The 18,138-nt window shown below is 35.5% G+C and overlaps 1 protein-coding gene across 1 annotated transcript in view; it reads right to left on the reverse strand.

The window, feature by feature from the left end:
• Window positions 1-587: 587 nt before the first annotated feature.
• The window catches only part of ppp2r5a (protein phosphatase 2, regulatory subunit B', alpha isoform), a 36,923-nt gene continuing 19,372 nt past the window's right edge, over window positions 588-18,138 (reverse strand). The window contains exons 5-13 of the mRNA XM_067417295.1: window positions 17,621-17,751; window positions 16,795-16,854; window positions 16,444-16,552; window positions 11,511-11,564; window positions 6,039-6,089; window positions 5,795-5,914; window positions 5,081-5,208; window positions 3,977-4,078; window positions 588-3,901 (exon numbers count right to left, since the gene is read on the reverse strand). Coding sequence (XP_067273396.1) covers window positions 3,685-3,901; window positions 3,977-4,078; window positions 5,081-5,208; window positions 5,795-5,914; window positions 6,039-6,089; window positions 11,511-11,564; window positions 16,444-16,552; window positions 16,795-16,854; window positions 17,621-17,751 — 972 coding nt within the window. The 3' untranslated portion in view covers window positions 588-3,684. The remainder of the gene's footprint in view (window positions 3,902-3,976; window positions 4,079-5,080; window positions 5,209-5,794; window positions 5,915-6,038; window positions 6,090-11,510; window positions 11,565-16,443; window positions 16,553-16,794; window positions 16,855-17,620; window positions 17,752-18,138) is intronic.

Raw genomic sequence — 18,138 nt, forward strand, 5'->3', positions numbered from 1 at the left:
AGAAGACATTTTGAAGAATGTCGGTCACTTAACTGTTGATGTCGATAGTATTTTTCTCCCCTACAATGGAAGTCAATGGTGTCCATCAGCTGTTTATTTCCCCACATTCTTCAAAATATCTTTAATTGTGTTCAGCAGAAGAAAGAAATTCATACAAGTTTGGAACACCTTAAGGGTCAGTAAATTATGACAATGTACATTTTTGGGGTGAACTATACCTTTAAACAAATTTAATTCATTCAGTAATTAAACAATAGAAGTCATTATAAGGGAGTCATTGAATAATTCATTAAACATATATATTAATTCAAATTAAAGTATTTTTTAATAGCTTGCAGCAATTAACTATTTGTCAGAACCTTAAGTAAATTGAATGTTATAAGAATCATTGGAGAAGAAGGAGAAAAAAAAAAAAAAACGATTTATCCAGGATTGTACAGCTCTACTATCTACTGATGAATCACTGAAATGATTGTGCTATGTTTGGTGAGTGCAATCATTAAGGGATAAAAGATAAGAGTCCCACAGTAAATGAGGAAGCGAAGGAGAGACCACCGCATACAGACCACTAATAGGACATGTAAAAATAAACAGCAGCCTTGCATTTTAATGCAGGATAGCACATTACAACAAGGTTACTTTACACACTCACAGCAAAAAAACAAACAAACAAAAAAAACATTGCTTTTATAACATGAACACCTATAATATCATACTGCATAGCAATGAGAACATATTTGGTTGAAGCAAAAGAAAACATAAAATTGAATGACGGAATGTCAGTGAGTCTCATTTATAATATTTTTTAACTATAGGTTCTTTACATATTAGGAATTATTATATTTTTTGGGGAAAAACCTGTTATCATTCTTATTATATGTGGGGAGTGTTAGTTATCCCTGAGTCAAGTTAGAACTACTATATGCTTGTTTTAATCCCAACATGAAAATGCATAGCCAGTGGACTGAAACGATACAGAACAAAAATATTTTTTTATTTATAAAATCTAGTATTTTAAGATGTTGCATTTATAATGCAAAAGCTGGTATTATGAGGAAAACAAATGAAACTTCCACAAAAAGAATAAGAAAAGATGATAAACAGATGCAAGATTTCAAAGCAGATTTCATGCATCAGGCAGATTCAGCTTGAATTGAAAGAACCAATGAATGTTCTCACAATTGGATGGTGTTTTGAGAGCAGGTTCACTACATATGTGCTTCTTTAAATAGCAGACGTTTCACTTTTTGTGCATTTCTAAGGCTATTTTTTGACACTTCCAGGGAGTATAACTTGTTTATCATGTGAACTAGGCATCATACATTAAAATTCAGCTCAGGTCACATTTATGGTAACAAATTTCAAACGCACAATTCATGGTAGTGTTTACTTGTTGGTAACATTGACATAAAGTCTTTATATATTGGATTATAAAATTATTTCCAATGCATTCATTATGCTTTGTAATGCACCTTATAATGCATTGTATGGTCTCATGAATAATTCTAACTAGTTACAATACTTTATAATATTCATCTTTTCATTGTTACACCTTCAGAAAGTATAATACATTAATACACATATTAAAATGCGATTAAGTTACATTTATTGTACTGACTTATGAAACTTATGAAAATATACAATGCATTATAATGTACATTATGCATTCCTTTATAATACGTTATATATAAAGACATTATTTAAAGTGTTACCCATGTTGACTAACAATGAGTAATGTATATTTTTTACACAATTAACCTGTTCATTAACTAAAAATGCTAACAGATACAATTTTTGACAAACATTTTTTTTTAGTAAATGTTGAGATTAACATTAATCAAACCTTACTGTAAAGTTGGACCAATAAATTAACTCAAGACATTTTCTCTAATAATATAACAAATAGTATTATATTTTTATATTTTTTATTTTGATTAATATATTATACAGTTTTGCTTTTGCTGTACATTTAAAAACAAGACAAAAGTACTGATTAAAAGTGCAGTCACATTAGCAAAATTTCATAGGCAAAAAAGATCCATAGTCTATGGTCAATATTGTCATTTTTAAAACCAAGCAGCTTACTGTTGGTCAACGTGGCGAATCCACATGACTAACTTGAAATCATTGTGAAATCTGTGGGGAAATCTTTCGTCCTCACACAAAATTTCCAGTTCCTATTGAAATTACTGAATTTCGCAAATTTAAAATTTGTCGCATAAATGTGACCACACCTTAAAAAGGTACACTATGCAACTTATTTTTTGTTAAAAATGAACAAATAATGAGTCAATACATCATTTATCCTTCTTCCAAAACATTTAGTCTTACCGTGAATTACTATGGCAAGTCTATAAAAAGTATTATATTTTTAAACCTGACAAAATGTTTTTTGTGGGAAATTGCGTACTTGCATCCCTCGCCCGAGTGTCTCGTCATATCCATAAATAAGGAAAAGTTGCTCCGGCTACTTGACGCGTGGCTGGTGTGTGCGTGGCATAGTTTAGTTATAACAACGAACGAGAAAACGTGACGTGGAGCAGCTAAAATCTCCAACCTCTGGGAATCACCCGTTTTAAACAGGTGAGAGTCTGCTGGTAATGCGACAGAGCTCGTCATAAAACAAGAACCAACATGGGCGTTGCTTTACGGAGATGGTGAGAACATTGGGATTTTAAATGTGTAAAAGCAACACAGAGATGGCCGTTTTATTACTCATCATGTAAGTAAGGTATTTTATTGAACAGATAAATTGCCATATGTAGCTCTCTAACAGAGTTCACTGGAAAGCATTATTTACTGTGAAAGGTCATTTCATTATGGTTGTTGTAGCGCTGTGCTGGAATTGATTAAGGAAGTCCTGTACCTATCAATGGGTTTAGCTACAGTTACATCTTAAGCTAGTCAGCTTGAGATCCTATCCATCTAAACTTGATAAATCTCTTAAAAGATTTATACTTAAATTTCTGTGTCCAGATGCGTCTTGTGCACAGTCGTATCCGCATAGCTTTCAAAGTATTCTCAACCGTGGATGGCTGAGTTAAAGACATGTGCAGTATAGTTGTTGTGACTCTTCTGACTTTCTGGCGCATAAACTGTTATAGGTGCACCGGTCACGCGGTCTCTCAAATTGGGCTGCTATTCTTGCATATGCGCTGTTATAAGCGCCCACTAACCCTTCTGGGTTCCGCTGCACGAATGCGGACACCCGAAGTATACTTTGGGCTTAAGCCTAGTAGTAAATGTATTATGAGCTGTAGGATTTAACAATGTTCATCCGCAGAGTCGCGCACCAAAACAATTTTCTTCCGCAAAAATGCAGAGTTTTGAGTTTTGAATAAAAGCTACATAGTGTACCTTTAAGAAAATATTTTTTTCTGAAGTGTAGGTGAACATCTTACATCTTTGATTAGACAAAAAAATATATAATATACTATAATCACACTTTACATCCAAAATAGACTTACATACATAAAATATATTACGCTTTACCAGGAGAAAATATCATTTTGATTTAGTTTTACATAGGCTTTCAGGGGGGCGGGGACACCTTTACATTTTCATGTTTAAAAATGTAAAGGTTATTGCTCAAGGTCCATATCCTTTACTGCTTTCTAGATTTGTTTACATTTGTAAACCAGCAAAATACTGAGTAAAGAAAGATACAAAAACAATTGGGCAGTGTCATTTGGCCCAGGGGTCGCTCTCACTTCTTTCAGTAATGACTGCTGCTGTGTTTTCATCCTTTTCATGAAGGAGGTTGTTGTTATTGTTGTTGTTATTGTTGCTGTAGGTGAACTGCATCTCATGCCTGTTATTCTGGATGGTTGATGTCTCTTGCAGTCTTAGTTCATCCAGCTTCCTCCACAGTTCCTCACGTTCTTGCTCTTTCTTCTTCTCTCTGAGGACAGAAGTGATAGTAATCATGAGCAGTGTCATTTTAAACAAAATGCAAAGAGCAAAGATGTATTCTTACCGCTGTCTGTCAGATTTGTATGAGGCCGTCAGTTCATCAAACAGTTTGCTGTTCATCTCCATCAGTGTTTTTAGTACATTGTACACCAGGGCCACGATCGTCCTTGAGACAATGTAGAGATAAAGAGTTTACAACACACCTGTACTGTACGTCATTTCTTTACTGTGAGACTTAAATGTACATGTAGAATTGAAGGTTCTAATCATTTAACATTTGACTTTAGTATATTAAGAAAATAAAATCTCATATCTACCATATTACAAAATCTCAGAGTACAAATATCTGTCCATTTAATCTGCATTTATATATTTTTGGAAACAGCAAAAGTTAACAATTGTATTTAACAAATATTTAAAATGTTACAAAATAATTTCTTCAAATAAATGCTGTATCAAAAAAATAATATTCAGTGTATTAGAATGATTTCTCAAGGATCACAGGAATAAATTACATGTTTAAATATCTATAGAATATATATAAAATAATTTAAAACCTGCTGTTTTTACTGTTCTTTTTAATAAATGCACCCTAGGTGAGTAGTTCTTTCAAAAACATAAAAGAATTCCATCAAAACCAAACGTATGAACTATTATATAATTTCTGTTCCACAGAAGAAGGAAAAAAAAAAGAGTCAGTTTGGGTTTGGAATGTCATTAAAGGCAAACTATGAAATAATTTTCACAGTAAAACTTTATAATAGAAAACATGACTCATTTCTAAAGAATTTATTCATCTTTGTTAATATAGATAACAATATTTAACAACAATAACAATATAAGTTGTATATGTATTTAATGGACCTGAGCTGAGTTGCTATAACTAATAGTTATATTTTTATTAACTAACATAAATATTAAAACAGTATTTATTCACATTAACTAACAAATACTATAACAAATGTATTGATCTTTGTTTGTTAATGTTAGTTAATGCATTAACTAACATTATGCAATGAAACCTGTAAAACGTTACCATTTTCATTTTTGGGAAAAGTATTCCTATATCTACATTATAAACATTTTCTTTATACATTCGATCCCAATTTGTGCCAGTATTCAAATGACAACAGCAAAGATTAAGCTAAAAAAAAAATCCCAAACTTACGGGTTCCAGTGTTCTTTGGAGATCCGGTACAAGTTTCCAAACATGATGGGAAGAATTTTGGCATTATTCTCCTCGATTAGACTCAAAATGTACTCATTGTTCCAGTAGTACAGTGCTCGTTCTGCTACCTGCAAATACCAGACAGCCAGATTAATAACGAGAGCCAATCGTTTATGCTTAAATGCACAGTCAAAAGATTTAAAAATAAATAAAAATAATAATACGTTAATTAAGCAAGGACATTAAATTGATCAAAAATGACAGTAAACACTTTGTTACAAAATATTTATATTTAAAATAAATACCTGTTCTTTAAACAGTAGACTTCCTATTCATTAAAGAACCCAAAAAAGCAGTTGATAATAAGACATGTTTATTAGAATGATGTTTGAAGGATCATGTGACTGAAGAAATGCATGTAAAAAAAGTTACTGTTTTTACTGTATTTTTGATCAAATAAATGCAGCCTTGTTGAGCATAAAGGCTGGAAAAGACTACATGACTTTAGCCCAGATTTACAGTCAGAGCCAGTTTGCAGATTCAAGTTGACAGATTTCACAGAAAATCATGTAGTATATGATGATCACAGACTTTTTTTAACTTCAAAGTTTGATTCCATCCAGTCAGCTGATATCAACCTGTTTTATAGTGTGTCATAGTGTGATAAATTGGACCGGACAGCTGACTGACCCTGATCAAAAGCTTACACTGTACCTGAAAATGAGGGCTGGCTACACATTTAGAGATTTGCTTAAATAAAGGCTCCTGAATCTTCTTGAACTGAGTGGGTTCAATAACATCCAGGATCTCTTCAATTTCCCCTAGAAACATGACCTAAATAAAGCAGAGAGACAGAACCCAGGAACTCATCAGACATGTAATTCAGCAAACATACACTGTTGTGCATTCATTACGGTCTGTAATTATTGTTATCAAGTCAGCTATCAGACGGGCTTACCTCTTTCTGACTACATGTCTTGGGCCAAATTTTCAAAAGGCCACGAACCACCTGAGGGAAAACAGAAAAGACCTGATAAATTTAGCAGTCCTAAAGAGTTACAAAACAAATATTTAACACACACACACACACACACACACACACACACACACACACACACACACACACACACACACACACACACACACACACACACACACACACACACACACACACACACACACACACACACACACACACACACACACACACACACACACACACACACACACACACACACACACACACAATGTTTAAAATAAAGAAATTCATAGAAATACAAATCCTTAAAAAGGTATATCTAAAAGGAAGTCTGGATACTCATTTGTGGCTTTTATTTGTTAAATCTTAGTATTATTTTAAATACATGCTCTATACTTGGAAACTATGTGTAATGTAACCTGTCCTCAGCATGTCACAATGAAAAACTGTCAAACAAAGTGTTTAAAAATGAAACAAATTCAAAAATGTAGTTATGAATAGTAGTGAATAAATGTTTTTTTTTTTTCATTACACGGTTCATTAGCGGAGAACTTTGTCTACAAATAAATCTGTTTCTAATAATAATTTAATGTATTATTAAATAATAAAAACAAACTTCTAAAACATGTTTTGTCCCTTATCTTAAGATTCATTCTGAAAAACAAGTGAGAAATAGAAAAAGTAAAAAACAAACAAACAAACAAACAAAAACCATATATAAACAACAAATAAAAACACAATTTATAAAAGTTTATCATTGATTAAAATGAATCTTAAATTAAATCTGGCCTTACCAAATAAACCAAAGGCATATAGAGAAGAAAAAAATATTTGTACATGTATATATTTTGCTTTGTATTATTATTATTACTACATGAGGTATTTTGCTTAAATTAGATTAAAATATAGAATATTACTTAAGACCAATACAAAGAAAGGATTTTTAGAAATCGTGGCCAACTGGAAAGTATGAACATGAAAAGTATGAGCATGTACAGCACTCAATACTTATTTGGGGCTCCTTTTGCCTGAATTACTCCAGCAATGTGGCGTGGTATGGAGTCGATCAGTCTGTGGCACTGCTCATGTATTATGAGAGCCCAGATTTCTCTGATAGTGGCCTTCAGCTCTTCCAGTCTGGCATATCGCATCTCTCTCTTCACAATACCCCAAAGATTTTTTATGGGGTTAATGTCAGGCAAGTTTGCTGCCCAGTTAAGAACAGGGATACCATGGTCCTTAAACCAGGTACTGGTTTCTTTGCTACTGTGTGCAGGTGCCAAGTGCTGTTGGAAAATGAAACCTGCATCTCCATAAAGTTGGTCAGCAGCAGGAAACATGAAGTGCTCTAAAACTTCCAGGTATACGGGTCTGTGTTGACCTTGGACCTCAGAAAACATAGTGGACCAACACCAGCAGATGATATGACACTGTGGAAACTTTACACTGGATTGCAAGCAACGTGGATTGTGTGCTTCTCTTCTCTTCCTCCAGAATCTGGGACCCTGATTTCCAAAGGAAATGCAAAATTTACTTTCATCAGAGAACATAACTTTGGACCACTCAGCAGTAGTCAAGTCCTTTTTGTCCTTAGCCAAGGCAAGACGCTTTTGATGCTGTCTGTTGTTCAAGAGTGCCTTGACACAAGTAATGCGACAGCTGAAACTGAAAAGCTGTCTGTGCGTAGTGGTTTTTGAAGCACTGACTCCAGCTGCAGTTCACTCTTTGTGAATCTCCCCCACATTTTTGAGTGGGTTTTGTTTCACAATCCTCTCCAGGGTGCGGTTACCCCTATTGCTTGTACACTGTTTTCTACCACATATTTTCCTTCCCTTTGCCTCTCTATTAATGTGTTGGACACAGAGCTCTGTGAACAGCCAGCCTCTTTTGCAATGACCTTTTGTGTCTTCCCCTCCTTGTGCAAGGTATCAGTGGTCGTTTTTTTGGACAACTGTCAAGTCAGCAGTCTTCCCCATGATTGTGTAGCCTACAGAACTAGACTGAGATACCTTTTCACAATATTCTAATTTTCTAAGATACTGAATTTGGGATTTTCCTTAGATGTCAGTTATAATCATCAAAATTAAAAGAAATACAATATAAAATATATCAGTCTGTGTGTAATGAATGAATATAATATACAAGTTTCACTTTTTGAATGGAATTAGAGAAATAAAACAACTTTTTGATAATTTTCTAATTATATGACCAGCACCTGTATAATAACTATATTAATAGTAAATTTCCACTATATAATAGTGAATTTGGCACCTTCCCGTCTTCTGATTGGCAGAATCCATTTTTCATTATTCCTTATTGGAGAATCCTGATAATGGAAATGTTGGTCATTTTGTCTACGTTGAGTACCCGACAGACAGATCAAGTTGCTGAGCTATTTTTTTATTGCGTCTGACAAACATCTCTCAAGGATCAGCGGTGCCATTTTTCCTGCTGTTTACTTGTGGTTTCTAAACCCAGAAACATGACAATCATTCATTGATAGCTCTGCCTTAGACATCACTAAGTTGGGGATTTACTGTATTCTTGTGCAAAGTCATGAGTTCATTCCTGCTTACAGGCAAACACAAGTGGTAATGAGCTCTCATCTACACTCATGAACACAGTGGCTTCCCTACGGTGGGGACCACGTCCTCAGAATCAAGTCACTGTTCACGCATGACTGTTCAACCAAACAGCAGCGGCCGTATATAATCACAGCTGAAAAACACACTCCATGGGAGTGCAGATGGCTCGAAAACCGAATGCCAAGCCAAACCTCCAGAAGCTCCTCAGCATCTTCACACTGCATGGTGTCTGAGGAAGTATGGGATGTGTACAGCTGAGGCTGCCGCAGCCTAGCGCTTTAACATCTGGCAAAGTTTAAATATTTAAATCCCTCCAGCGTCATCATTTTGCCATTGTATACTATCATTATTGTATCATAAACACGCTTAAAGTTACTCTAGAGGGATTTTCTCTGTAATAAGCACAGCACTGTAAGTCAAATTAGTAAGCCACTCCATATCAATTTCACTCACACTGGCAAAACATCGACTATAATATAATGAAATATCTGCCATATTGTGCAAATAAACAAAAAAAAAAAACACATTAACATCATTTACATCTCACAGATAGATGATCTTAGAAGTCATGAGTTCATCACATTGAGCATCTATAAATGGCACAAGTGCCTGTAACCCTGGAAGGAGGAAACCTTCATTCTAACCCTTTAATCCAATTCCGCTTCTCTGTTTGCCATCAGATAATTTGAAGCCGCTAAACTCCTGGAACGTTTTCAGTCCAATGATCCAGTAAGTGAATTCATACACATTCTTTTTTTTTTTTATCTGTCCAAAACAGCACAAAAACAGTACTGAAAATCAGGCTGATTACATCAGAGATGGCAGAAAGAATCAAGACCTACGTTGTGTTTACAGTGAATTATTCATTCCAGTGCGAGTTTCGAGCGTCATATTCTGTGATTGTTTCTGAGGAGCGTGAGCCCTCGTCCCACGCATTGTGGTGTTTGAAGTATAGTCTGAACGCAACGTCAAAATACCCCAGCTCTGTATGGCCAGATGATACACAAAACTACATATCTCGGGTGGATCAAGCAAACCAGCATATCGTTAGTAAAGATTTTAATGGATGAGGATTGCAATCAAGATAAAGAAGGCCGTAGTGATGCATTTATGTAGTGACACATTTCGGAACATTGTTTACACACACACACACACACACACACACACATGTTTGTTTTTGTGAATTGTGGGGACATTCCATAGGCGTAATGGGTTTTTACTGTACAAACCGTATTGTCTATCCCCTTACACTGCCCCTACCCCTAAACCTACCCATCACAGGAAACATTCTGCATTTTTACTTTTTCAAAAAAACTCCTCCTGTGGGATTTATAAGCATTTTGAAAAGTGGGGACATGGGGTAATGTCCTGATATGTCACCATTTTCTGTAATACCTGTGTCATACACATGTTGTTATACACATTTTTGTCCTGATATGTCACAAAAACAAGCACACACACACACACACACACACGAACACACACACACACACACGTTATGATTTGTCATTTGTTTAGTAACACTGAATGGATTTGTTTACTTCTGTTCGGTATTGCAACTTAACTAGTCTTAAATGTAAAAACACTCTTTGCTGTTGCACTGTACACACTGTGAATTCTGTTTTTTTTTTAATAACTTTTTATTGTTTTTTTTTATATAGGTGCTTTTTTGTGTATAAATGTATGAATTATATCTCCTTATATCATTTTATTATATGGTGCCCTTTTGGAGTCTCCAAGTGTCCCCTTGGTAAATATGAGCAAAGGCGGCTGTGAAGATAAATCTGGATTGCTTATTCTTCTGATCTTTCATTCAAAAAATTCTAACCTTTCATTGAAGTTAAATAATTGGAAGTGGGGGGGGGGGGGATCAAATTATGGAATACGTGTTTTACTCCAATGAATGTTGGCCACAAAATTATTATGAGTATAAAATCTCCAAATTATATTCCCATTTATATTTGTGTGTTTTTTTTGCACACCAGGGTGACCACAGGAGAATAAATATGAGGAAATACAAAGGGCAAATCCCCATTGATTATTCATCACAATGAGTAAAAACAAAGAATATAGTTCTGATAAAATATAGTTCTGATCACCTACATCACCACATGTTGTTTGAGAGGGTTTAAAGAAAAATCCTCCTTGCTCATCAAAAAACAAACTCCAGCATATTCAGTTGTCAAACACAACTGGAACTTTTAAAAGAAACCATGTTCTATGGTCAGATAAAAACATAAAAATTAAAAAATATATATACTGATAAACCATAATATTAACGTGACAAAATTACATAGTGTTAGGGGCCCACCCTTTGGTTCTGTGACCGAGATCCAACATTTGATGCTACACCCCTGCCCACAGTTAAATATACTGATCATTAATGTTGTCATAATATTTTTAGCTGGAGGTCTTGGACATCTTGTTCAGATACATGGTATCATGGATTCTAGCAAATAGGAATGGTCTCTGATCTTGTCAGGTGTTCTCTAAACTCATTAGGCATTATAGAACAAGACTGAGCTGTTATATTAGGAAAAGGACATTGTAATAATTGGGTGTGAATAATTGTTGCAAACGTGAACTAGAGCCAAACATTTATTTCACACTTTTAATTGTTTTACTTCAGTGCAAGGTTAGAATTTTGTATTTTTTTTAAATTAAAAATATAAAAAAGATGAGATTTATTTTCACAGCTTTCTTTTGCTCATATTAAGCAACCTCCAGAGTGCAGCTGTAGAAAATAGAAAGTGTATGGGTGAATGAAATCAATTCAGATGGGCTCAATGTGGGAGCTTTAGTTGGGTTGTAGTGGGGTGGTGTGAGGGTGGTGTGAGGGTGAAGGTGGGAGTGAGGTGAGCAGTACCACTTCAGTGAGGGTCGGGTCCTTTTCTAAGAACTGAACCACACAGTAGGCCAGCTGAAAGACAAGGTCAATGGTGAATGTGAATAGAAAGGATGGTCTGTGCAACAAAACAATCAACCTGCCAAAGATTTACATTTCAGCATACAAATGAATAGAAAATAAAGTTGGATGAATTGTTGTTGCCCAAAGCCAGTGTGCAGATTTTGGGCAGTTGAAGTTGAACGATTTTGCTTGTTGTGTGTGGTAGTGTGTAATCCTCAGTCTTTTAATGCAGTCATGGGGACCGACCATCCTTGCAAATTTTGGACGTCTCCCTTATCAGACACACCCAATTGACCATATGCATGGTTACTTCCTGGTTTTTCGATAAGCCAGCTTGGGAATTCGCAGTTAGTTGTTAGCTCTCATTCTATAATTGAATGTTATGATTAAAGAACATTTGTTCATCCTTCTGAGACTGTCCCCTTTTGAAAAACTGAACGTTTCAAGATGTAGGAAATACATCATTTAATAGAAAACACTTATTTAAAGGTCCTGTTCTTCGCGATCCCATCTTTCAAACTTTAGTTAAGTGTGTAATGTTGCTGTTAGAGCATAAATAATACCTGTAAAAATTATAAAGCTCAAAGTTCAATGCCAAGCAAAATATTTTATTTAACCGAAGTTCCCTTTCAAAGCCTACAGCGAACGGCCGGTTTGGACTACACCCCTGCACTTCCTTCTGTAATGACGTCACTAGAACAGTTTGTTGACTAACCCTCCGCCCACAAGAATACGCAAAATAGGGGGCGTGGCCTTGTTGCTCTCCCACGTGGAGAAGAGCGCGTGCATCTCCCAGTTATGGTAAGAGGCGTGACCTTTCCGGGCAACGTGCTCTAAGTTACGTATTTCTGAAGAAGGGACTTCATAGAACAAGGAAATCATCAGGCCGTTTTAGGACAGAGGAAACACCGGTACACAGATAAGTAAATTGTGTGAAAAATACTTTTTACACGCGAAACATAAAGTCATGTTATATTGCACACTGTAAACATAATCAAAGCTTCAAAAACACATGAAAAACGGGACCTTTAAAGGCCCGCTGAAGTGCTTTGGAACGCGCCGCATCATTCAATGTGTTGACGTGATATCCCCTGAAGCGGCTCCAGCTGTTAGCAGCTCCTCCCCTTTTTTGAAACAGCCAATAGCATTTCGTTAATAATATTACAGTTTGACTAGAGCCTTTCTTTGGTAAAGCCAGTTTCCTCTAACCGTTTATCATCATAATCTCCTCCATATCGCTTTGAAATGCAGCGTTCTGTGCAGAATTCAAATGGGTCGATATGTTTGTTGTCTACGTGGACTCGCGCATATGATCCACGCTGCGCTCTTGTGTCTGCAGTCTAAATTTAGACCAGAACCGTTGGTGTGTTTGTGTGTGTGCACTACTGTGGTTTCAACTAACGTGAAAACAGACTTCATTCACCTCAAATGAAAGTATATTTACACTGAATGGTTCCCTATCACATATAGTGTGCTATGTGCCTTTCACTATGTAGAAATTAGTAAATGTGTGTTAACAACTGACCGATTTCAGCCTTAGCTTTGGCAGTGTAGGGGGTGGGCTTTAGAATTTAGAGAGCATTTGATTGGACATAAGATTTGATGAGAAAGTGAAGTCTGCGATGATGTCATCAAAATCAGAGTTTTCTTTTAACGGAAGTGAGAGACTGTACATTTTGAATGCATATATCTCCTAAATGCAAATTTTGTCATTGTTTTGGAACATACCAGCTTATTCATAACTTTAAGGCTAACACAGTCATACTAAAAGCTAAACAACTTAAATTTTGATTTCAGTGGACCCTATAAAGATCAAAAAAGAAATGAATTACCACTATAAACAGGAGATGGCGACAGAGGAGCATTTATTTGCTCATATTAGCCATTTCCAATAATATTTTTTTCCACACATTTCGATTTTGAATAAATATTAAACTTTATAAAAATCACTAGGTTTAAAAAAATGCCAAGGTGACAAATAAAGTAAAGGTTTTTTTTCTTTTTTCGACTGAATTTAACGGAATTTAGCACTGCGCTCTCTCTTTATAATCACTGATAGAAGTTGTCAGTCAGTGTAGCGCAAGCTAAATTGTGTTTTGCCACGCTTCCCATTTTGTTCAATGAATCTAACTAAACAATAAATCTTTAAATTATGCTTTTTTCACACGAAAGTGAAAACTGATGGTTGAATTGAATTTTGCTGAGGAGGAACACCAAGGGACGCATCTTTTTAATGTTGTTTTTATGTTTGAATGAATAAATCTAATAAATTAAAGCTTGGCCTGACTATTTAAGTGCCTACATTCCTATTATAAGTTTAGTATTACACTATTGAAGCTGCTAAAGCTACATCAGGACATTGACAATACTGACACACCAACCTGTGAAATTTCACCTGAAGTTTTCCAGCTGGCTTATAATGTATATATCATTATGGAAGTTCTGTGCATATGGTCAATTCAAGTCTTGCATTCTGTATTAATGAGCCGATGAGTTGAATCAGGTGTGTTAGATGAGGGAGATATTCAAAATATGCAGTTGGGGTTGGATCCCCAGGACAGGTTTGAGAAGCACTGGATTAAAAGAAGATGGCCTTTTTTCCTCTCTAACCATTTACAAACTTGGCGATTGAGTGATGCCTAGTGTTTAAAAATCTGTTCAGATTTTAAAAGTTGTGTAGTGTGTTCCAGCTTTTATTATAGGAACGATATACTAAATAAACAAAATCAAATGGGTTTACACACTCTTTTTTCCTGCAACTGTATGCAAAAAATAGAATATGTAACATGTAATTTATAAAGAATATCTACAAAGCAAGTATTTTTTATATATATGTGTGTGTGTGTGTGTGTGTGTGTGTGTGTGTGTATGATATATCGTTTATGGCTCATACAGTATGATATATAAGAGAATGTGGTGCTCACATCCTAGGAGGAAAAATCACCAACATTTTATTCAGAAGAGCAAAAAAATTCTGATTGCTTGTAGTGTAAATCAATGAGATTTTTATAACAGTACAGTAGACTGCTTGCATAAAATGCACAAACATATAATTTGTCACTATATCTCACAATAATATGTTTTAGTAAGATTATATTCAAAGGTGCAGTAAGCGATTCCTGAGAAACAGACACGTCCCTTCATTGCTCCGCCCTAAAAATGCACGAACACACAATGCAGTGGATGTCTTTTTATCATAGCTGAAGTGAAGCAAAATAACGCTTTACAAAAAATAAAACGAAGATGACGGACAAACAACAAGCAGAAGTCAGTAGCACACCAGTTTCCGACTGAGATCTATACCATGAAGCCGTTTTAGGTGGCTAGCCAGGTACACTTAAAGGTACCCTTTAAGGAACTTAAAAAAGTTCACCCAAAAATTAACACAACCATTCACTACCATAGTAGGTGAAAAAATACTATGGTAGTGAATGGTTGCTCTATCTGCTTTGTTACAAACATTCTTCCAAATATCTTCTTTTGTGTTCAGCAGAACAGAGAAACTCCTACAGGTTTTGAACAACATGAGGGCAAGTAAATGATGACAAAAAATTTTTTTGGGTGAACTATCCGGGGTTTTAGGTACCATGAAAGTGGCAGGGCTTCTAGCGGTGTTCATCACCATTGAAACACAGCTAACCTGCATTGGGGCTGGTTGTGTTCAGGGTAAGAGATCTCAAACTGACACATGTATGATGCAATGTCACTTCCTCATTTTCTTCTTCAAATTAAAGGTTACTAATTAAAGATTCTTTTTTAAACAAAATCATATGATGATTATTTATTATATATTATAATTATTATGTAAACTGATCAGGCATAACATTATGACCATAAGTCAATAACACTGATTCATCACGGCAGCTGTTATGGGTGGATGCTACTTTGTCCTCAAAGTTGATGTGTTAGAAGCAGTGAAAATGGGCAAGCGTAAAGATTTTAGCAAGTTTGATAAGGGCCAAATAGAGATGACTAGATGACTGGATAAAAGCATCTCAAAAACTGCAGCTCTTGTGGGGTGTTCCTGGTTTGCAGTGGCCAGTATCTATCAAACGAGATCCAAGGAAGTGGTGAACCGGGGACAGGGTCATGGATGGCCAAGGCCTATTGATGCACGTGGTGAGCGAAGGCTGGCCCATGGTTTACGATCAAACAGATAAGCTACTGTAGCTCAAATTGCTCAAAAATCCATGTTTCAAGGCATGTGATTGACTCTTTGCTACCATGTCACTTGCATGTGTAAACTCCATAAATTCTGGATCAAAACCTCAAAAAAAATTGATGATAAGCAACATGTTACCAACAAAGCCAATATTACTAACATATGAAGCAGAAACAACACATCCGGCCTTCCTGCTTAGATCTTTCCAGGTCTTTTTCCAGTGATATTCCTTTGACCTTTTCTCTTTAACCCCTTTCACATGGCACATTGGTCCCAGAAAATTGCTAGAGTGAATGCAAACATGTCCGGGGAATGGGGCTCTAGTAACATTCTTCACGCTGTGGAGAAAATTTCACATTGATGTCACCTCTTTACAGGATCTTCAGGGGATAAAGTGTGAATAAGCCAATCGAACGATCGTGGAAAAAATCCTGATGAATCTCTGCGTGAAAGGGGCTTTTGTAATGTCTCTCGGCCATCTCTCTTTCTACAGTCGGCCTTCAAATCTCCCTTTTGCTTACTCTCTCTCCTCCCTCATCATGAGTGAGCACACCCTTTACTGCTGATTGGTGTGTTGTGCTGCTCAGTCTGTTCCACTTTCAAAAGCGTTTCTCAGAAATCCCTTACTGCACCATTAAATGCTAAGTTTTATGATAAGAGCTCTTGATCATTTAAATCATTAAAACTTGTTTAAGGCTTTATAGGGTCAAGCACCAACTCTTGGTGTACCTGTGCGTGGAACAGTGCTAGTCCTTTGGCAGTGTGCAGGGGAATGAGGATCTTCATGAGGAACTGCTTGTGTTCAGCCTTCAGCGGCAGAGCGAAGCCATTGATGATACTGCGATTACAAAAGCATGTGACACAACTGATGACATGGAGGCCTGAAGGTTTAACATTAGATGATTGAAGCCAGTAAACACAAAAACACTTCTGCTGCTGCCACAGGGTTCAGGCTGAACCTGGAGCCAAACAACTTTCTACGCAGCATGCATTCTGACTGCACTTGCGATTAGATGAACTATGTGAACAGAAAATTACTAAAGATGCATTAGCGTGGAAGAAAATGAAACAGAAACTCACCTGCCAAGAATCTCGAGGAATTCAGCAACTCCATTAAAGTGCTCAGTTTCATAGAGGTATCTGGGAAAAGGATTGGGGCATCCATGAACAATTTACATTTTCAATAAAATATCAACATAAATGTGAAAAAATTTTGATCCAAAATTCGTATTTCTCTGCACATTATTAGAAATTCATAAATCAGCAAGAAAAACTTTATATATTTTTTATTATATATTTTTTATAATTAAATATTTAACACATTTTATAGTCATATTTCCTGAAATTGGAAAGCTTACTATCACTGTAAGTTGAGAGACTGACACAGCTTACCCCAAAACATTTCACACACAGCTTTTTGGAAACATTATTTAATAACGCAGAGATAATCTTAAGCCAAATCATTTACATGGAAACATTTAGCTTAGATCAAATTTATCAACCTGCATTTATTTTTTACTTGAAAGCTTCACTGTTATTGTGGGGACATTATTGTGGGGAAAAACATAAAACTTTAAACATTAATATAGTCAAATATTGTTATTACAATTAAAAAAAAAAATTCTATTGTAATATATTTTTAATAGTAATTTATTCATGTGATCAAAGCTGAATTTTTACTCCAGTCTTCAGTGTCTAATGATCCTTCATGAATAATTCTAATATGCTGATTTGCTGCTCAAGAAACATTTATTATTATAATCAGTATTAAAAACAGTTGTGCTGCTTATATTTTTAGGACTCAAAAGAACAGAATTTATTTAAAGCAGAAATCTCCTGTAACATTCTAAACTTCTTTACTGTCACTTTAGATCAATTGAATGTGTCCATGCTGTTGTGTTCTTACCTCAGAAAAATGTTGTTGATCTGTTTCCGAATAAAGGCACGCAAACCCAGAAATTTCCCGTAGATGCGATGCAGAATCGTTTTTAGAAACTCTCTCTCACGAGGATCTTCACTGTCAAACAGTTCTAAGAGCTGAAGAAAAAATACATTTAGTATTTAACGAGTTACATTTTTCATAACAAAAAAAAAAAAAACATTGCTTTGCCATTTTCTCGTCTTGCTCTAATTCTCTGCAGTTTTTTTTCTGCCAACATCTTTGATAAATTGTTACACATTTGAAATATGTCGGAATTATTATCTTTGAAATGTATCATTACGCAAACTTTTACATGAGGAGAGTCTTAGCATGACAAAGGGACCTATCATACACCCATCGCAATGCAGCGGCAGGCGCAACGCAAGTGTTTTTTTGCTTGTTTCAGTCTGGCGCACTTATTTTCATGTCCTGTGCCACCTTGTTACACACACCAACAGGGACTAGCAGCACACAAACATTTTAAAAATATTAAAATGATTCCT

Source organism: Pseudorasbora parva, chromosome 15, assembly GCF_024679245.1.
Source record: "Pseudorasbora parva isolate DD20220531a chromosome 15, ASM2467924v1, whole genome shotgun sequence".
NCBI lineage: Eukaryota > Metazoa > Chordata > Actinopteri > Cypriniformes > Gobionidae > Pseudorasbora > Pseudorasbora parva.